Source organism: Pezoporus wallicus, unplaced genomic scaffold (assembly GCF_028554395.1).
Source record: "Pezoporus wallicus isolate ANWC-B61680 ecotype Strahan unplaced genomic scaffold, APGP_CSIRO_Pwel_v1 contig_7379, whole genome shotgun sequence".
NCBI lineage: Eukaryota > Metazoa > Chordata > Aves > Psittaciformes > Psittacidae > Pezoporus > Pezoporus wallicus.
In genome coordinates, this window is record NW_026642884.1 from 1219113 (window position 1) to 1240664 (window position 21552).

Here is a 21552-nt window from a genome sequence, read left to right on the forward strand (position 1 = left end):
ATTTTATTTTACCTGGGGCATGTTTTGTTTCTTTTTTTTGCTTCAAGTTATTCTGGCTTCTGTGGACTCTGTCTTGTCTCTGCTAATTGCCTGGTGTTTCCCACTATATTCTGATGGAAAGAACTTGCTCTCTATTTCTACATAGTAGTTGATTGTACCTATTTAACTCCTGATTCTGGCTCCAACCTTTCGGCTGTGGTGAAGAGTCTTAGTCTGTCACTCTTAAGGATGTGTATCAAGATTTGACACTTCTATTGCTCAAATTGTCCTCTTACAAAGATTAGTGTTGGTGGTATTATAAACATATAGGGGCTGGCTGCTCTATGTAGCCCATGCAGCAGTGTTCCTGACTGGCTGTTGCGCAGGAGGCCCCCTCGAGACCGCAGTGAGGGTAACTAGTGAAGATGTCCCCCCCTGGGGCATGCAATGGTTATAGACCTGCAGTGCCTGTTGAGGTTCATGCGAGCACCCAGCACCGCAGGAAGCAGAATATAACCACGCTGCTTACTGCAGGCTTTAAACAGTAACCTTTAAGCTCTCCAAGCTTTTTTCTTTTTTGTTTTACCTCAGATTTGCACAATTCCCTCCCAGTCCCAGTGGAGCCGGGCTGACCCGCCCGCTGTATACCGCAGCTCACCCACCATGTCCCCCCTCTCTGGGAGCAGGGAGGGGGCAGCCTTGCCTCTTCCAGCGGGTGCTGCCGCCAGCCAGGGGTCCTGCAGTGCCAGTGCGTGCTGCTGAAGCTGGGACTGCTCCCCCTTTCCTTTCACCGCCGCCCGGCGCTGGGCTGGGGTCGAAGGGGGATGCCCGAGCACTGAAGCCAAGCGCCCGCTTCCCACAATGCCCTGTTCGCACACAAAGTCCCACGTGACCCAGGCGCGGGGAGCCCATCATGGCGGCTCCCAGCGGCTGCCGGCCGCAGCCCGGCGGGCAGGGCGGCGGCGTCGGGGCCGGGCCGGCGACTCTGCGGGGTGCCGAGGAGGACGCGGAGGGGCTGTATGTGGCGGTGGAGCGGTGCCCGCTCTGCAACACCACGCGCCGCCGCCTCACCTGCGCCAAGTGCGTCCAGAGCGGAGACTTCGTCTTCTTCGACGGTCGCGACTCCGAGAGGTACTGGCGGCCCTCAGGGGACGGGGACGGCAGCGGAACGGGACACCCTCTCTCTGCCCCCCTGCCCCGTCGCCGGAGCTGGGGCAAGGAGCACCCTGTCTTGACTTGGGCTGCCCTTCCCCCGCTCCCCTCAGGGCTGGAGGGGTGGGGGGGTGGGGAGAAGGTGGTTCATCCCTCTTCCCCGCTGTTTAGCCGCTACACCGGGGCGGGGGACGGGCCCGCCGCTGCCGGGCCCACCGCCGGGCTGCCTGCTTGGGGGGGGGGTGGTGGTGTAGGGGGGATGGGGCAAGCGGGCAGAGCAGCACCCACAGCGTTTTGCTTAAAATAGTAATAATAATTAGTAATACAGCGCCCCTGCTTTCATTCAGTCAGGTGGTGCTGCCAGCAGGCGTGCCCGTGTTGATGTAGCCAACAGAAGCTCCAGACAGTTCAGGGCAAAAAGAGAGCCGTGCGGTAGGATATCTGAAATGCATATCTATTTTAAGCAGCATGTGTTAAAACAGTGGTCTCTGTAAACACTGAATGAAATCAGGAAGGTACGCGAGAAAACGCCACTTTTATTTATTGTCTATATAAGCAGACCTAATCATAGGCACCTCTTTAAAATTACAAAAATCCCACCAATTAATCACGCATCTTCCTGCACCTTTTTGTAGAGCATTGGCCCTATGGAAGGGTCGCTGAAGGAGCCACATATCTTTAAGTAACTATCGTTATTTCATGACTGAGATGCAGATTGCCCCTTTGTAGCTGTTGTTCACAGCGTGGCCGTCCCAGATTCTTAAAAAGTCTGCCCCACAGCGGCTCCAGAATAGCTCTGTTTTTTTGGCTGACTCCATGTTCTTGGTCCTTCATTTGTAGCTTCATTAGCAGCTGTTGAGAGTGATTTCTTGAACTATTTTGGGAAGGCAGTAAGCAGCATGTGGTGCAGTATGGTCCTTGCACCAAAGGCTCTTGGTGTCCTACCAAGCACACAAACAGCCACTGGGACGGTGGTGTTTTTTCTGCCGTGAATATCAGTGGGAGTGGGCATAGGGTGTCAGCCAGCATGAATCAGCTTGCAAAATTGAGACCTTAGTCTGCCACTGGATGGGCTTGCTTCTTTCTTTTTTTTTTAATGTGAAAAAACTGTGTCATGGAACCACAAACTGTATTTAGTCATTCTAAAATAGATGGAAAACCTGTGTTTGTGTGAGACTGCTCAGGGTAATCTGTAGCTTCCACAAAAAATTGGGATTTGGAAGTTGGAGTATAAACCAACTCTTATATTCCTGCCCATTTTGTAGACTTAAGATTTTGGCTAAATATCAGGCTTAAATATAGAAATTCAGCTGTAGCCTTCATTACAGGAGAAGCACTGTAGCTATGTATTAACCAAGGCTTAGGAAGTTTCTGTGCACATCAGAAAAAACATAAAGCAACAGTCTTAGCCAAAGTACCAGAAGCAACAGCTTGTTAGGGAAAAAAACAAACCCTCTCTCTGACTTCCTTGTATCTTCTCACATGAAACAAGATCAGTTTTTCTGTCTGACAGTTTTCACTGCATCCTCCTAAGGTGATTTGACTGTCGTATTCATCTGTGGCTAGAAAATCTGTATATTTACACTGTGATTCTTAACTGCAGCAAGTAAGTCTCTGTCTTTTTTTTTTTTTTTTCTGTGTGTCTTTTTTCCCCCCTCTGCCTGGACATTGTGGTTCCATCTGTGGGGATCACTGCTGTTCTGTTCTCCTGGGGACTCCCTATATGCTCAATTTCCCCAGGCTTTGCCTCTCCAGCTGCTCAGAACTTACCCAAGCAGTAGCACAATTTACTGAAAATGGCAACCTCGTATTAATGAAGTAAAGAAACAACGTCAGATATACGAGTAACACAAAGTACGTAACATAAGACCACTTGATTGCAGCAGGAAAGTGTAGGAACAAAGCTCTGTAAAGTTTGGGCTTCTTCTTGTTCTTTTGAAGATAATGGAATTTTGTTTAAAACAATGTTTTTTCTGTGTTCTATGCTTAATACTTCAAATGGCAGATACAAAAGTGAGAAGGAACTTGTCACTTCAGAGGTCAGTTTTCTGTGTTTCTATGCAGTGAGTGGATGTCTATGAATCTCTTGCAATGGGAGCACAGAGGGAGGCAGTGACTTTTGAAACGGTGGCCACACACCATGCCAAAGTCATGCAGGGACAGGTGCACTTAACTGGCTGGATTTCGGAATGTGTTTACTGTCATCCTTGTTTATTTGTTTTTTTTATGCCTTCTAGTAGTACCTGGGCTAATTTTAAGATCAACATTATGGCCGGCACTGGAGGAGGCCGACAGGGTCATGACAAGGGCTTTTGGTGTGGCTCAGTTATTAGCGCCGTGTGAGAAATTCAGAATGTGGAAGTGTATGGGGTCACTTGGGCCTCCCATTTGTCTTTTTGATGTGTAACAGACAGGGGGAAGGATTGTTCCCTCCTGCAGAAAGAAAGCAAGTGTTACTTCTTGTGTCCAATGGTGTTTTTTATTTACAATTTTCTTGTGATTTTTCTGTAGAAGATAATGAATGATTTCATGTTCTAACTGTAAGAATTATTTCAGATTTCTTTGCATTGGGCTGTTTTGTGTGTGGACTTTTATAAAAGCAACAGTAAGATTGAAGTTCATATGTTTGGAAAAATCACACCCTGTATCTGTGAGGGAGAGAGATTGAGGAGCTGTTAAGGTTAATTATTGAAGTACAGCTGTAATTAAGGATGAGTCGTCCGGAAGTCGCCCAGTAAAAACATCACTGACATTCTTCTTTTCATTAGTAATGCATGGTATATTCAAAAGCTAAGCCGGTATCTTGATGTTGGTTTCAGCTTGGAGACTCTTCTTCCTCCCGGGAGTTTACTCCAGCCTGTCATATGCAGAAATTATCAGAGTGTGTTTTACAGGCGTACCGAATTGCTTTGTCTCCTGCATCTGCAGATGGCAAAAGCCAAAGACAATGTAATTGTGATGCCTAAGCCTGTCTGACTTCTTTAAGCTGTGGCTTATAATCAGGAATAGTGACTTTTTGCAGTGATGGAGTTTTATTATAGTGAATAGGTACAGTAATGGGGGTACCTGTTGCTGTCCTCAGCTCCTTCAGCATTAATCAGTTCCTGTAGATTAGGAAGTCCTTCCTCTGATTGTTTCTCTCTAACTATGAGCATGTGGGAATAAGGCAGGTGACCGCAGAAAAATCTCAGCTTAATATGGTAAAACGTGAGGAAAAAGAGACATTTAATGAATAATTTGAGATGTTGAGTTTTCTCCTCTCAGTTTACATTTTATGGGAGTTCCTATAATAATTCATCTAAAGTTTTGTTTCTCTGCCAAATCAAAAGGCTGTAGATATATAGAGAAAAATCAGTTACAGGATGCAGTGCAATTAATGTTGGAGCTATATAAAGAAATGGAAATGTTTGCTCAGGAGAAACCTGCTGCAGAAGTTTGTAGGAGCTGTTTGACGCAATTGCTGAAGTGCGTGGTGAGCTGCAATTTTTGCAGGCTCTCACAAATATTTCTGTCTTCCCTCAGCAGTAAGAACTTAATTTAGTCCCAGATTCTTGACAGATCATTCAACTTTTTGCTGATGTGATGGACGTGATTTGGGTAATTGCGTTTAGTTAGACTCTGTGCCCATTAATCCAGCTTTGAGAAGAATTGCCAAATTACCCCAGTGCGCTCTCCCTGTGTGACTGCCGAGTGATGTGTTTCTGCGCCAAGTTATTTTTGGTTGCAGCCAAAGGTCGGGGTACAGTAGGTGTGCATTGCTCTGTGGTAAACAGGAGTCTCGTACAGTGCACTTCTCTAATTTCCATGATGACTGGTGGGTGAGGACACACAGGAAGAAGGAACACGCGCTGGGTTGAGCAGCCAGACTCCAGTTGTACCACATTCCTCCGGCTCACGCGTGGCCTCTGGCTTTTATGCCAAGCCACCTTCATTTGTATTTGGCTTGTTTTGGAAGGAAAACATATTTTTGCTTGTCTATGAGACAGCAGCCAGTAGTTCTGTTGTTGTTTTAATGCACATGGAAGGGTGATTACCTTCTTTCTGAACCCAAAGTTAGTCACCAGGCTTTCAGACTTAAGCACTTCAAAGAAAAAAATGAAGCATTTTCAAGTTTTACCTGAAATGACACCCCCAGAGTTGAGCAGAGATGGAGGCCCAATATGCCATCCTGTCAAGGCTTACTGTATAATTCTTTCTGAACAAAGATTAGATACCTGTGAAATAAAGGACTTGGTGGATTGGTAGGTAAAATGTTTGACCACTGTTAGGGTGAAATTGTCAACTCTACATGTTGCAGAGGGAAATCAGTTGTTTTTCCACAGTGATATAACCCAATACACACTTCTGAGGCATGGATTAGGACAGCGCTGTAACATTGCAAGGACAAAGGAAAGCTGGGAAGCCATACGCTGGCAGAAGACAAAGCACATTTGCTATTTCTTATGTTGCCCAAATCTCTTGGCTGTCTGGCTTGCTCTTACTGTTAGCTTTGTCGCTTCATGCTTTATTGTAATTTCTCAATGTACATTGTTCATATTTTCTTTAAGTGTATTTCTCAATACATTGTGGAACATGGAGGAGAGCAGAGCATGGCAGCTGCTGCATATTCAAAGGGTGAAAACACAGGATGATGAATCCTGAAAAAAATTCCCTTCTGATCTGTTCTTTGCAGTTTTCATACCTCAGACGTCTATCTGGTGAAAGAACTCACACAGACATTTGGGTTATGGTCTCGTGATAGCTACAGGTGTTTAGTAGAAGACAATTGAACTCATTGCTGTTACTAAAACAGCAAAGATTTGGATGTCGTGTAAAAGTCTTGAGTGCTGTCCTATTTGGAATCATTAATGAATAAAGTGCAAGACCCTTCCATGTTAGAAGGGAGAAAATGCAGTGCATAGTGTATGAAAACCTGCATTTCCCACTACTGGAGTGGACTCAGCTGATGCCATCACAGCTTGTGAAGTAGCGCAGTTCAGACTCACTATGGTATCTGAAATAGTATTGTTAATTTCTCCAGTGACTAAAAGTTTTTAGGATACTATATATTTTTCTTATTCCACAGACAATTGATGTTACTAAGCTGTAAAACTTCTAGAAATAGTAAGCAATTTGCTTACAAGTTTGCTAATACAACAAGCTGATGTTTCCTTAGCTTGGAGGTTCTGTTGCAATTCCAATGAGACATGTGCTGTAGAATTCTGCGAGTTTTATACATTTAGCCATTATTTCCTAAGACTAAGCCAGAAAGCTGCAGTTTAGAGGCTGTCTGTCACAAGCTTTGGTCTTTTTCGCTTTTCAGACAACTTGTAATGCCATATTGTGAAAATACCAATTAAACCCTTTAATCTCTTCTAGGTTTTCAGACAAGAAAGAAAGGCTGATGCGTCTTAAAACCAAACAGAAAGAATTCCAAAAGCAGTAAGTTGTAGTTATTAAATGAAAATAAGCTATAAGAACTGTCAGAAAAACAAAACAGTTTCTCTAATGTGCTTTTGCTGGAGACAGACCCAGTCCAGATAGTCATAAAACTTTCAATCATGTTTTTTCCTCTAGTGTTTTGAAGGCCATGGAAGGGAAAGAGATAACTGATCAGCTGGTGAGTTATTCAAAGTGACCCATAGTTTTTAAACTCTCTGAATTCCTAGATCTCATAGTTTAAAGTTACAATTTACCTTGAGGGTATTGTGTTGCTTTCCCAAAAATCTTGTTGTAAGCACAACTGAAATTGGCTCTGCAAGCAGAGTGCTCCGAGCTCTTTTCGTTTCTTATCAGATATTTGTTCAATAACTTATTCTGATTGACTTTATACTCAGCATTCAGTTTGTTTGTGGCATTCTTCTGTGCACAAAACAGCATATGAAATATTTATTTGTTCATATGATCAATTAAGAACATCTTGCTACTTTTGCACTAGAGCTGCTGGTTTTGTTGTTAATCATTAGTCAGTGTGTTTGAAGTCTTTTCTACCCTAGAGTTGCTGAATGTTCTTTTTCAGAGATGGAAAATAATGTCTTGCAAGATGAGGATTGAGCAGCTGAAACAGACCATTTGCAAAGAAAATGATGAAATGACAAGATGTGAGTAATGCCTGTGCTTTTGCAATGTGGGAAACTGTGTGCCTTAGAGTGAAAAATCAATTGATGTGAATTTGAATCTTAAGGTTTTAAAAATGATGAATTTTCAAACAGTCACTTCTTAAATCAACTTGAAGGCAAATCGGTGAGTGGATTTTAGCCTTTTCATGCTTGGGTTTTAATTAGCAAACAGTAGACATTATTCAGCTGGATGGCAATCATTTTGCAACAGTTTTAAAAGTAAATGCTTAGCAGCCTGTGACTTTGGCTTTGTCCCTAGAGATGGCTTTATTTAGTGTGGTGTTCCTGATCACTTCCTCTTGATAAAGAGGAGGCAAATGACTCTGCAGCTGTTAGGAATTTCATGTACTGATGAATTTTAACCCACACCTGTCTAGAAATGCTAAAATCCTACTAGAGCAAGAGCCACTGAAATATGGCATAGGCTGGGGAGTTGCTCTCTGTCAGCAGCTTCTGTTTTGAAACTCATTAGATTTTTTGCTCATGAGAGGTTTGTAGGACCATTTTTCAGAAGAGAATGTGCAGCACTCTTTACAGCCTACGTGCAAAGGAAATATAGGAAACATATTCAAAAGCATATTGATTGAATCAGGAATGTTTTTATGACTTGAAATTCAAAATGAGCCATAGAGAGAGTGAAAGCAGAGGCATGTACTTGACAATAGTTATAAAGGAATAGCACAAACATGTGATGATAACATCAGAAAGGCTGAGATGCAAAATGGTTTCAATTAATGAGGATGGATAGTAACAATAAGAAATGTAAAATAAGAAAAAGATGAAGTAGATAAGTCTGTTAGTTAACTGGAAAGACAGTAAATAACAGTGCAGAGAAGTCTGAAGCATTCATTGTCTTTTTTGCTTCATCTTCTCACAAAGAAATGTGATCAGCTGCTCAGCCAGGTTAAATTTTACATCATAGGAGGACTGCACACTGAGGAAAGAAAACAGCCAGCTAAATATTATTTTATGGCAGCAAGGCCTTATGAGATTTTCCTTAGGGAACTTAAGGAACAAGCTGTAGTTGTCTGTGGAGGACTTGAGAACACATGGGACAGAGCATGTCCCAGGAAACCGAGTGAAAACAGTATCAGTTTTCAAAGGGTGGAGGAAGGGAGAACCTTAAACTGGTGATACAGTCATGTTATTATAAACCTTTGGTCACTTTGCAAGTAGCTAGAAGGTAATGTAATTAAAAATAGGCATTGCTTTGTTAAGAATGGTCCATGTCAAATCAACCCCTTGTCTGAGGATCACGTGAAGGATAAAGCAGAAGATGCAACATGCCTTGCCTTTGGGCACTACACCAAACCATCTCATGAGCAAGCAAAAACATTTGCTCTGGGTGTAATCACTGTAAGATTGACACAAAAGGGCAGAAAGGCTGCATTCAGAGGGTGATGATGCTTGTCAAACTGAGGAGGTGAGACAGGTGGAGCTCAGCAGGAGCTGGTTCTTGGCCCATTTTTGTTCAATATTTTCCATAATATCTTGTATGGTAGAATAGAAGGTAGAATGCAGGAAGCCAAGGTGGATGATGATACGGCTTCTGTGGAAAACAGGATCAAATTCAAAGTCGTGCAGATAACTTGACAGCGTCATCTGAGAAGGACAAAGTCAATTGCACATTGTTTAGGAAAGACAAACATACAAACACAAAGCAGGGGACAGTGGTGAGATTTGACAGGAGAGGATCAGGGGAATTATAGGAAGGGGGCCTATAGGGATGCTGGGGAGGAACTCTTCATTAGGGACTGTAGTGGTAGAACAAAGGGTAACAGGTTAAAATTTAAACAGGGGAAGTTTAGATTGGATATAAGGAGAAAGTTCTTTCCTGTTAGGGTGGTGAGGCACTGGAATGGGTTGCCCAGGGAAGCTGTGAATGTTCCATCCCTGGCAGTGTTCAGAGCCAGGTCGGAAGAGCCTTGGGTGACATGGTTTAGTGTGAGGTGTCCCTGCTGTCCTGGGTTCAGCAGTACCAGTCATGTTTCTCCTTCTTGGTAGCTGGTGCAGTGCAGTGTTTTGACTTTCAGCTCGGGAACAGAGCTGATAGTGATGTTTTGGTTTGGCAAAGGACTTTGTGAGCCTCATGGTCTGCCAGGGAGGAGGGGAAGCCGGGAGGAAGCAGAGACGGGACACCTGACCCAAACTGACCAAAGAGGTATTCCATACCACAGCACGTCATGCCCAGGATGTAACTGGGAGTTAGCCGGAAGGGCTGTGAGACGGCAGGGTTGGAGGAGGTATCGGTCGGTGCTTGGTGGGGCTGAGGGGGGCAAGTTATCGGTTGGCTGGTGCTGAGGTGTTGTATTCTCTTCCCTTGTTATTTCCTTTGTCATTATTATTATTGGTGGTAGCAGCAGTGATTTGTGTTATACCTTAGTTACTAAACTGTTCTTATCTCAACCCGTGGGAGTTGCATTCTTTTCGATTCTCCTCTCTGTCCCTCCGGGAGCAGGGGGAGGGAAAGAAAGAGGGGGAAGTAAGCGAACGAATTACCTGACTGGGTTTAAACCACGACACCTGCCCATGTCAGGGGGGTTGGAACTGGGTGATCTTAAGGTCCTTTCCAACCCTAACTATTCTATGATTCTATGAATTACAATTTAAATAAAAATTATCAATCTAATACTGCTTCAGAAAGGTTCAGACCTCATTCTGGGTTATCCTAGCCTAAGTGTTGTATTTTAGGTAGAAGTAGTTTTCCTGCTGTTCCCAGCATTGGTGTTTCCTCAGTGGGGGTCTGGTGTCCAATTTGAGCTATTTAAGGAAGTTGAAAATCAACTGGAGAAAGTCTGGAGGAGCATATTAGGAATAAAACACAAGGAACATCTAGGAAAATTTGGTTTAGAGAATAGGAAGGTGAACAGAAGCAAGCTTTTCAGTACATTGAATAATATTATGAAGTCAATAAACTACTTTTTCTCATTACCCTGTGAAGAAAGGAGGAAGTCAATATGACTTCAAGGACCTTAGTCACCTGTTATCAAAATGCAGCTCTGCAGCTGGTAAAACTTTGGGACTAACTGGGAAGTGGAGTTCAGAAACCCAACTTGGTTCACTCTTGAGCACATTAGAAAATGTAAATAGGTTGCTTCTCTTCTATTGGGTACGGCATAGTTTAGTTACCTGAAATAAGAACCATCTCTAGTACACTGGATTCCTGCTTTTGAGTTGTCTCTTCTGGACACTTCTATAAGTGGTACTTCTTCAAGTAAGGTTTTAAAATACATGTGTTTGCCTTCTGTCTGTGGAGAAGAGTTCAAGGTGACGATCTTGCACATACCTGGCAGAGCGCTCTGTTGGGCAGATGGCGGTGTGGCCAAGCTTGCATTCATCAGCCAGTGTAGATGTGTGAGACATAGAGGTGTCCTGAAATACTTCTGGGGACAAATTTTAATCACCTCATTAACTGGATCAAAAAGCAAAAGTGCTATGCCAAAAAAAGGACAGCTGTTTCTGCACTGGGACTACTAAAGAGGAAGTGTGTGTGCAGTGTTCTTGCCTGCTTCTCAAATAATTGCTGTTGGACCTGCAGAAAAGGGAGTTCACTCTATGAACAGGAATGTGAAAATTGAGCAGATGGACATTTTACTCTTCTTCTGTCTCTTATTCTTTATGCAAAGGGGGAGTTTGGGAATATGAATGCAAGCATTAACTGATTTTCTATTAATGTTACGGGAATACTTAATGAAGGCTGAATAACTAGCTGGCATACAGGGATTCTTGGTGTCGCTCAAAGAAAAGTTGATTTTTCTATGGTTCCTTGTCCTGGGTTCAGCGGTAGCAGTCATTTTTCTCCTTCTTAGTAGCTGGTGCACTGCTGTGATTTTGACTTTCAGCCTGGGAACAGAGCTGATAACACTGATCGTTTTAGTCTGGCCAAGGACTTTGTGAGCCTCATGCTCTGCCAGGGAGGAGGGGAGGCCGGGAGGAAGCAGAGACAGGACACCTGACCCAAACTGACCAAAGAGGTATTCCATACCACAGCATGTCATGCCCAGGATGTAACTGGGAGTTAGCCGGAAGGGCTGGGAGACTGCAGGGTTCAGGAGGTATGGGTTGGTGCTTGGTTGGGCTGGGGGGAGGGGAGAGTTATCAGTCGGCTGGTGCTGAGGTGTTGTATTCTCTTCCCTTGTTATTTCCTTTATCATTGTTATTATTGGTGGTACCAGTAGTGATTTGTGTTATACCTTAGTTACTAAACTGTTCTTATCTCAACCTGTGGGAGTTGCATTCTTTTCGATTCCCCTCTCCGTCCCTCTGGGAGTAGGGGGAGGGAAAGAAGGGGGGAAAGTGAGTTAACGAGCTGCCTGACTGGGTTTAAACCATGACATTCCTCTAACAGGAGGTCATTTATTTTATAAACCTAAGGATTATTAGTTCTTATCTGCACAGAGAAGCTGTTCTCACCTTCTTTAATTTGGGACTCTGCATCTCCCACATGTCAGATCTTTCTTCTTACCAAGCACACATCACGGATGGCAACAGATCAGTTAGATGACTAGAAATAATTCCTGACGTTCAGAGAAAGCACCCTCTGTGTCTGCAAGGGCAAGCATACTCAGGAGGCTTCCAGCAATCCTGGTCTCCCACCCTATTAGGCAAGGGACCAACCAGTTCCAGCTCTGCAGGTGCAAGCCAGGACTAACAGAAGGCTATCGTGTGCCACCTGAGCATGGCTGGGCACAGACCTGTGGATGGGAATCAGTCTTGGGTCCCAGTCTTTGGATGTAGCCTTTTATTCCTCGCCTAGTGGAAAGACTGACAGACTGTGTTGTTTGAGATAACTATAGCTGCTTATAACTTTTGTAGATTTTAGTAATAATAGAATGCAGCTTTTTTGAGTAGCAGGTGCCACAGAGAATTCTTACTGTAACTCTGATCTCATCTGTGCCTTGCAATCAACCTAGATCAGTAAAACGATGTCAGGGCTTAGTGCTTCTATCCTGTGCAAGGAACAGTTATCCCACTTCTTGATTAAAAGAAAGTAATGCCTTGCTCTGATAGAATCTGACTAACACTCTGTCTTTTCAGCCATAACACCAGGAAGTGAGCACCTAGCAGATGGGGGCTTTTGTTCAAACTAGGGTTTTGACACTAAGAGTTTTAGGCATGTATTTGGGGAATATTTTTGTGCGCCTTTGAAGGACAGAGGTGGCTGACTCTAGCACCTCATGTTTGTGGAAGCATTACTGCGGTCAGTTATTGTATAGGAGAATAAGCAGGTGCTCTTGAAGGATATTTTTCTAAGCTATAGTGTGTCTGGCGCATGGAGTAAATTCATGCAGTTGCAGAACTGTACAGTACATAAACTCATTCCTGGAGAAGGCTCCAGGGAGATCTTGGAGCAAGTTCCAGTACCTAAAGGGACTGACAAGAAAGCTGGAGAGGGACTTTTTGTAAGGACCTGTAGGAATAGGACAAGAGGCAATGGCTTTAAACTGACAGAGGGGAGATTTAGATTAGACATCAGGAAGAAGTTCTTCACTGTGAGGGTGCTGAGGCGCTGGCACAGGTTGCCCAGAGAAGCTGTGGTTGCCCCGTGCCTGGCAGTGCTCAAGGCCAGGTTGGACAGGGCTTGGAGCAGCCTGCTCTAGTGGGAGGTGCCCCTGCCCATGACAGGGGGGTTGGAACTGGATGAGCTTTGAGGTCCCTTCCAACCCAAACCATTCTGTGATTCTGTGATTTCTCATTTTGTGACTGGAAAGGGAGACAGTCAGTGTTCCCTTGTGGTAACACAAAGTCTGCATCATTGGGATCCAAGTGCTTTAAGAGCACACACATGAATGCAAAGCCCAAGCACCATTCATTAATAGCAGCAGTGATGCCAGAAATGGTGAATGAAGATGATATCAGCTCTTGATTTTGGCTGCAAGCAATGCCTGTCTTTTTGGCCAACACCATGCAAACATGTACAGTCAAGCTATTTCTGTCGTGATGATTACCTCAGAAGTTTAATTAAACTGTGAGATCTTGGCTTTTCTGCTCTAAATCAAAAAATAGCTGGGTAAAAGATAGGGAAAGAATAGTCAATTTCAGTCTCTCTGGAGATCTTCAGAAAAGATTAAAAAGTTGTACCACGGAGCAGCTGGAAAACGTGAATAGTTTAGCAGGGTTTTCTGCTTTAAGCTGTTCTAGATCTTGTTTGCTATGAATATTAATGCTTTTCTCAGGCTTACTACAAGTACCTCATAGTTCCTTTCTCAAGGCTAACATCTGCTGCCGTTTTCACAGATGCAGAGGGGCTTCTCAGAATTAAAGAGGAGAACCAGAAACATTATCGCAGGGCTCAGCGGCATCAGGAGAAGAAAGAGAAGATCCAGAGGCATAACCACAAGCTGGGAGACTTGGTAGAGAAAAAAGTCTATGACTTGAAAACCCAGTATGAGCATCTGGCAAATCTTCGTCGGATGCATATCCTAGAACTAACATCAGTCATATTTCCCATTGAAGAAGTAAAGACAAGCATGAGGTATAGTAGGCTTATCCTTTTGGATTAATTTGACTTAGCTTTAGACACCCAGAAGTGAGTCATGTAAGTCTAAGCTAGACACTCTGGCTCCCTTAGCATCTGTGGGGAGGAGGAGGTGTTTCCCAAAGGCAAAGCATCTGACCCAAAAAACAGAGGTCCAGAGGAGAAGAATCTGGAGGTGCTAGCATCTCCCCCAGAAGAGAGCTGAGGAATGTGTCCAATGTTAAACTTTCTTAAAATAGATAAATTTGTAAACTTAAATAGATAAAATAGGTAAGTAAAATAAAAAATCCTGGAACAAAGGGAAGTAGTTTTGGGAATGAGGAATTTTGCAGGAGTGTTTCTAGAAGATTTTGCTCTCTGTGAAATCTGGTGAAGTGCCTGCCAAGTGTATCTCTGACTGTATTTTTAACACTTCTTTAAAAACACTTCGTTCCTCTTTGGGTGTTACAGAGATCCTGCAGATGTGTCTTCTGAGAGCGACAATGCTATGACCTCTAGCACTGTGAGCAAGCTTGCAGAAGCCAGGAGAACCACATATCTCTCTGGGAGGTGGGTGTGTGATGATCACAATGGGGACACCAGCATCAGCATCACAGGGCCTTGGATAACCCTTCCTAATAATGGAGACTATTCAGCATATTACAACTGGGTGGAAGAGAAGAAGACTACACAAGGACCGGGTAAGGAGCAAGGTCTGATTAGACATCTGGGATACTCCAGAAGCTATAGAACTTGCAGCCTTGGATGCCAGCAGAAGGCAACTGAGGAGCAGTAGCCCAGCCCTTTTGTTCTCACCCAGACAAACCTGAATCAGAAATAAACACCAGTATAAGGATTAGTCCACTGAAATCCTCTTTTGCAGGAAATGCTCACTGGGACACAGCACAATGTAATAGATAAAGTTAATTATTCACAGTTTTGACATGGTTCACATGCCGTCATTTTAACAGGAATCCCAAGAATTACTATTTTCTACCAACTTCTGACAGATGTCACTGTAAATAATTGTTGAATTCAGGCTATTCACAATACTCACAAATGACATTTTCCAGAGTAGACTTCAGTAACAGATTGACACATCCACTGAGGCTTCATTTAAAATGAGACTTTCATGATGCTTTTATTTCTTTCAGATACGGAACATAATAACCCTGCTTACACTATCAGTGCTGCATTGTGCTATGCAACTCAGCTTGTTAACACTTTGTCTCTCATACTTGATGTAAATCTTCCCAAGAAGCTCTGCAACAGGCAAGTAAATGCAAGCCTCTGAGGTGAATCAGTGACTAGTTTTGACTGATCTTAATTCTGTTTGGGTTTGGGAACAAAGTCATTGCTTGGAACAGCTTTGTGGTACCAGTTGATATCTCGTGGATTTTTGTGCTGTTTAATTTGGAGTGGAGGACTAGTAGGGTTTTAGACCACAGTCCACAGTGCCTCCTTCCTTTTTTACCTCCTGAGAGTGTAGACCAGCCGCCATAGTTGAAAATAATAGCTTTCTAATTGACATATTCAGCATCCTCAAACTGGAAATGAAATATGACATCCATGAATAGCACTTTCATTTTATGAGACCCTACTGTGCTTTACAAAATCCCAGACCAATTCAGCAACCCTTAGTCATATTGAATAGCTCCACTACATTAAGTGCTGCAGAACAAGGCTTTATAATGGCATGGTAGCAGTGTGATTCTTTTGGGGATAAAATGCCAATGGGGACCATAGCTGGCTGCCAGGCAGCTGGGAGAGTGTTGTGTAAATCCCATGATGAAAAGCACTGTTAGATTTTTAATGTCAATGTGGAATAGATGGAGTCTGTACAGAAGTACTGAGGGAGCTGTAGACCTGTTCAGTCTTTCTGGGATCTCAAAGATGCTGCTGAGATTCTTTTAAGTGTTTAATATAGTGATTGCCGAATTGAGGGCACAAAAGTTGTGTAGGGTCTCTGTGTGGGGAGTTTATACTGTTACTTGGGAGCTGAGCCTTCACAGAAGGAAAAGCTTGGGAACAGGAAATGATGCAGGATTTAAAAGGAGAGCCAGAATAGCTTGGCTACAGTGGATCTTTGAGTTTCATACACCTGTCCTGTTGAAGTGGGTGAGACTAGCACAAGCAGTGCTGGTTGATGAAATGCTAACAGTCTTGCTAGCTGAAAAAATAACCTCCTAAACACTCTCAAACTGGCTGTACAGTTTAAACAAGTGCTCACTTTGAGCGTGTTTACTCTGGGGTTTATTAGGAAGTCAGGACACAGAATGCTGATGTCTCCAGAGAGTGTATTTTCACAGCATTGTGCTTTCTGTCTATTCATGTATACGTGTGTATGGTCTTTCAATAGTGAGTTCTGTGGAGAGAATCTCAGCAGACACAGGTTCACACGGGCAGTGAAGAAGTTGAATGCTAATATCCTGCACCTTTGCTTCTCTCAGGTAGGGGAAATGCCCATTGGGATTCTCTAAAGAGCTTTTGAAAGATCAGCTGTGCCTGCAGGTTTCCCATTGTAACTGACCATGTCTCTTTCTTACCTTCCACATGGTAGCATGTAAATTTAGATCTGTTGCACCCACTGCATACGCTCAGGAACCTTATGTACCTGGTCAGCCCAGACACCAAGAACTTGGGCAGGTAAGAAAAACAGTATCTCAACTCACCTGTGACTGAATCCTGTTTGGAGTAATGCATTTGCCTTGTTGTTTAGGAGGGAAATTCTTCTCATCTGCTATAGATCAGTCCTCAGCACATCAGAAATCAGGGTGGTTACAAGGAGGAGACAAGAGAGGACAGAAAAAGGGGGTCCCGAGTAGGAAATCAGATTTCAGAGATGTGTGTGCTGTGCTGCTGCATGTGGCAGGCTCTTCTGGAGGCCATGTAGCTGATTATAGGCTTGTTTCCTGTATGCTCAGAAGCAGAAACTCCTTCCCTCCAGGGGACAGCAGTATGTGTGCCAGGCAGTCCCACTGTGCTCCAAGTACCACCCTACCCACATCTCAGGTAAATACTGAGAGCATCCAGCAGTTTAAACCCTAAAACAAACACTAGGTAAGCCTTCCCCAAAATACTTCCACTGAGTGAACACCCTAGACCAAAGTCGGCACTTCAAATAATATTAATTTATATGTAAATTAAGATTAAAGTCAACTTTGCTGCTGTTAGTACACGATGAAAAGAAAATCGGTTCCTGTGGGCTGAGCGCACCATGTTTAATAATCTTTTTTTTACAACATTGATTTCCTGTTGGGATAATCCCATCACAAGTCATTTGTGCCTGAGACAGTCTGCAAATATTTGTTTAATCTGACTAGTGCTTTATTCCCCTTAAACTTAGTAATGTTCCAAAATCTACTTTTGTTCTCATGTACAGATCTAGTTTTATTTAAAAACCTTCAGTACCACTAAGGAGAACATCACTTCCCTTATGTTCTCTGGGTATAGCCCTACTGATTCAGCCCAAAGGTATGGGGAGCCAAATCTTTGTAGCATAGCTCAGTTTGGAAGAAAATAGGTGCTTGCTGTGCCCCTGAAAACAAGGAGAGTGCAGGAAATACCCAGAGAATGAAGAACTGTTGTAAAAGGTCCAAGTGCCATTGTGGGTCTCATTTCTTTGTGCAGATGTTACAGAGCTCCCCACGCATCAGTCAGGTCCATGTAGTGAACCCAGAGGTTACAGAGAAGAGTTGGAGAAAACATCAATCAGCACGGGTATAGTTTAGTCTGTATGAAACTGACTTAGCTTGCTAGGGATGAGATTGACTTGTTTTACATGCCTTCATGGCGATAAAATACAGGCTAGCAAATGGCTTTATAGTCACCAGTGGAAGCAAATAGTCTGAACTAGGTTTCAACGGGGCAAATGTGCTTAACACAGAGATTAATCACCCACAGGAATGAAGGTGGGGATTCTCTGTTTCCTTATGTCATCCTGTCAAGGCTGGATATGTTTCTGGAATGGATGCTTTCATCAGGCTAATGGGCAGTTACTCGGCAAAGGACAGGGGGAACGGGTAGAAAGTAATGGCCTTTGTTAGAGAGGAGGTCACTGGAGAGGATCTAATGGTCCCTCTGGTCTTAAACCTGATGACTCTCTTCTTATGTTGCCTTGTTAAACAAAATGCTCAACAGAAGGCAGCGCTCCCATTCCTTTCTGGGTTATGATTTCTCAGCTGTCTGCAAAGTTTGCAGCAACCAGCTCTCCTTATTTTCCTTTAGATATCTAAGCCTATAGTTACCTGATAGTCTCCTTTATAAGCTGCTGTTTTCAGATACATATAATTTTACCAAGCTTTAATTGTCTGGATTAAAACTTTCCATGGTAAATCACTGATTCAGGTTCCCTGTCCCACTAAGGCTGGAGAAGTACTCTTACTACCCATGTTAAATTCTTACTCCTGTTTTGCTGAGCAGCTTTGTGCTTTGGAATGAACTTTGCCAGGGATACTGCTTGCTGTGGGGGATCCACCTTTCACCGCCTCCATGATCACCTCTCTGACCTCTGGAACTGCCTGCTTTGGCTCAGTAAAGGTGTTCCAGCTTTTGGCCAAGCAGTGGGATGGGGTGGGATGCAATTGCTTCTCCCACCAGGCAGTGGCAGCAGGGAATATGGAGTCACAGCACAGGTGGGTTTGGTCAGGACCTCTGGAGATCCAGCCCATGGCTCCACTCAGAGCAGAGCCAACTAGAGCAAGTTGCTCAGGACGAGTGGCCAGGAGAGGTTTAAGTATCTCCAGAGGAGATTCCCCAGCCTCTCTGGGCAACCTCTGCCAGCATTTGACCAGCTGCATAGTAAAAAAGGTCTTGAGATGCTGCTCAGGGTGAAGTGCTGCAATGGGAAGTCTCCACTAGTGAGCTGTGCCAGCACAGTTCTGTAAGCTGTAAACTACACTCTTCTTGCTGACAAAGCTGCAGCTGTCTTGGCCTGGCCAGGCCTAGCATTAAAAATAAAAGCTGTTCCCCATCAAGCTGAGATTTCCACCAGTGGAGCTGTGAGTTATTATCAATAGCTTTTTCTTTTGTGTGTACATGTTTCACTATCCCCTGCCAAAGCAGAACATCTCTTCTGCTGTTCTTGCTCTGTGGTTTGGAACCCAGCTATCACTTCCTCAGCCAACTGTTCTCATTTCACCATTGTCTACAGTTAGCTCTGTAGCCAGTGGGTTTCTCTTTGCCAAATGATAGACACAGAGGTGTTGTAATTCCTCTGCTGTACGCATGGTAGAGCAGGGTGCTTTGGCATGCCCAGGACTCATACAGGCAAATGGACAGTGCCTCTCTTGCATGGTACCAAACTGTGTTCATGTTCACAGGTCTGGGCCTTTCGAAATCAGTGCTGATCTTGAAGACTCCATGGAGTTTGTGGATCCCAGTGCCACTGGTGAGACAGATGAGAGCGGAGATGAGCACATCAGCGATGAAGAGACAGACCTAGGGACAGACTGGGAGAATCTGCCAAGCCCCAGGTTCTGTGACATCCCCTCTCAGCAGGTGGAGATGCTGCAGAGCCAGAGCACGCAGGTATCTCAGCCCATTGCCAGCAGCAGTGCTGGTGGAATGATCTCTTCTGCTGCCGCCTCAGTGACCTCGTGGCTGAAGGCATACACTGGACATCGCTAACAAGCATGGCAAAAGGATCATAGGATTTGTGGAAGGAATCCCTCCCCAGCAATGCTGTAGTAAACCTTACGTATTCAGTTAAGTAGTGCCTGGAACAAAGAAAAGGTCAGACTTTCATTTTGTAAACCAGAAAAACCTTTTTATTTACCCAAGATGACTGTGATGGTACCATTTTGTAAATTAGCTAGCTACGGACTCTGACGGATTCTGTGACGGCACTTTTGTGTCTTGGTTCTGTCTGCATTGTTGAGTACCTGGGGAGTTACAGACCAGTCAGTCTCACCTCTGTGCCTGGCAAAATCTTGGAGCAGATTCTCCTGGAAGGCATGCTAAGGTACATGAAAATCAACAAGGTGCTTGGTGACAGCCAGCATGGCTTCACTAAGGGGAAATCCTGCCTGACCAATTTGGTGGCCTTCTATGATGGGGCTACAGAACTGATGGACAGGGATAGAGCAGTTGATGTCATCTACCTGGACTTCTGCAAAGCGTTCGACACTGTCCCACACAACATCCTTGTCTCTAAATTGGAGAGACATCAATTTGATGGATGGACCACTCGGTGGATAAAGAACTGGCTGGATGGCCGCACACAGAGTTGTGGTCAATGGCTCAATGTCCAGCTGGAGACCAGCAATGAGTGGTGTCCCTCAGGGATCGGTGTTGGGACCGGTCTTGTTCAACATCTTCATCGCTGACATGGACAGTGGGATTGAGTGCGCCCTCAGCAAGTTTGCCAATGACACCAAGCTGTGTGGTTCGGTTGATACGCTGGAGGGAAGGAATGCCATCCAGAGGGACCTCGACACGCTTGTGAGGTGGGCTGGTGCCAACCTCATGAAGTTTAACCATGCCAAGTGCAAGGTCCTACACCTGGGTCAGAGCAATCCCAGGCACAGCTACAGGTTGGGCAGAGAAGAGATTCAGAGCAGCCCTGTGGAGAAGGACTTGGGGGTGTTCGTCGATGAGAAAATGAACATGAGCCGGCTTCAGTGTGCGCTTGCAGCCCAGAACGCCAACCGTATCCTGGGCCGCATCAAGAGGAGCGTGACCAGCAGGTCGAAGGAGGTGATCCTGCCCCTCTACTCTTCTCTCGTGAGACCTCACCTGGAGTATTGTGTGCAGTTCTGGTGTCCTCAACATAAAAAGGACATGGAACTGTTGGAACAAGTCCAGAGAAGGGCCACGAGGACGATCAGCGGCTGGAGCACCTCCCGTATGAAGATAGGCTGAGGAAGTTGAGTCTGTTCAGCCTGGAGAAGAGAAGGCTGCGTGGAGACCTCATAGCAGCCTTCCAGTATCTGAAGGGGGCCTATGGGGATGCTGGGGAGGGACTCTTCATTAGGGACTGTAGTGACAGGACAAGGGGTAACGGGTTAAAACTTAAACAGTGGAAGTTTAGATTGGATATAAGGAAGAAGTTCTTTCCTGTAAGGGTGGTGAGGCACTGGAATGGGTTGCCCAAGGAAGTTGTGAATGCTCCATCCCTGGCAGTGTTCAAAGCCAGGTTGGAGAGAGCCTTGGGTGGCATGGTTTAGTGTGAGGTGTCCCTGCCCATGGCAGTGGGATTGGAACTAGATGATCTTAAGGTCCTTTCCAACCCTAACTATTCTATGATTCTGTATGATTCTCCTGAAGAAAAAGGACTCGTCAGCCTCCAGCTCTACTTTCTAAAGAAGAAACAGGTTTTGAAGTGTTTGCATCAGGATGAATACAGAGAGAAGGCTGCTCTCTGTGCAGCCTGGACAGTGGTGCAAATGCAGTTCACATTTTCTTAACTGCTTACAGGGTTTCCGTTTGTGTGTGTTTTAAATCTGTCTTGCATAATGCAGAAATGCGTATTTCTAATTTTTTGTCATTCAGGACATGAAAATTTTGCATTTTTAACATGTTTTCTAATCTCTGTTGCCATATTTTTAATACAAAGAAGCAGTGCGGAGAGGAATTCACACAGCCAATTGTTCTTGTTTTAGCTTCAGTTGTGAACTTTTATCCAGTTTTGCTGTAGAAAACTGGCTTGTTTCATGCTGTTTCCATTGGTAGGTAGTCTAGAAGTTTTGTGTTGTGCTGTCCAAAGCACACAGGCTCTTTACTCTCAATGTCATACACCAAAGAAACACTGGATGTTCTCTTAGCTTAGACCCCCGTTTGATGCAGACACAGGATTGTGTTGTTGCAATAATATTCATCAGTTACAGCATCATGTTGCCACTTTTTACTGTTAGCAAAACCTCATTT

The 21552-nt window shown here is 44.3% G+C and overlaps 1 protein-coding gene across 3 annotated transcripts; it reads left to right on the forward strand.

The window, feature by feature from the left end:
- Positions 1–881: 881 nt before the first annotated feature.
- ATG14 (autophagy related 14) lies at positions 882–19466 on the forward strand. 3 transcript variants are annotated; one of them, XM_057433091.1, is made up of 11 exons: positions 1006–1110; positions 1479–1646; positions 6490–6552; positions 6688–6730; positions 7130–7211; positions 13467–13704; positions 14158–14387; positions 14841–14962; positions 16050–16136; positions 16247–16332; positions 19008–19466. In XM_057433091.1, exons 2-11 carry the CDS (start codon positions 1633–1635, stop codon positions 19312–19314), a joined length of 1272 nt encoding a protein of 423 aa, XP_057289074.1. In that variant the 5' UTR covers positions 1006–1110; positions 1479–1632; the 3' UTR covers positions 19315–19466. The 3 variants fall into 3 exon arrangements, with proteins under 3 accessions (XP_057289073.1, XP_057289074.1, XP_057289075.1); XM_057433092.1 differs by having other exon boundaries at positions 1479–1563; XM_057433090.1 differs by lacking the exon at positions 1479–1646 and having other exon boundaries at positions 882–1110.
- The last annotated feature ends 2086 nt before the right edge of the window (positions 19467–21552 follow it).

Coding starts and splice junctions, on each gene's coding strand:
- ATG14 (XM_057433090.1), top strand. CDS start 893: ATGGCGGCTCCCAGCGGCTGCCGGCCGCAGCCCGGCGGGCAGGGCGGC. Junction 1,111..6,489: donor GACGGTCGCGACTCCGAGAG/GTACTGGCGGCC, acceptor AATCTCTTCTAG/GTTTTCAGACAAGAAAGAAA. Junction 16,333..19,007: donor GACACCAAGAACTTGGGCAG/GTAAGAAAAACA, acceptor TCATGTTCACAG/GTCTGGGCCTTTCGAAATCA.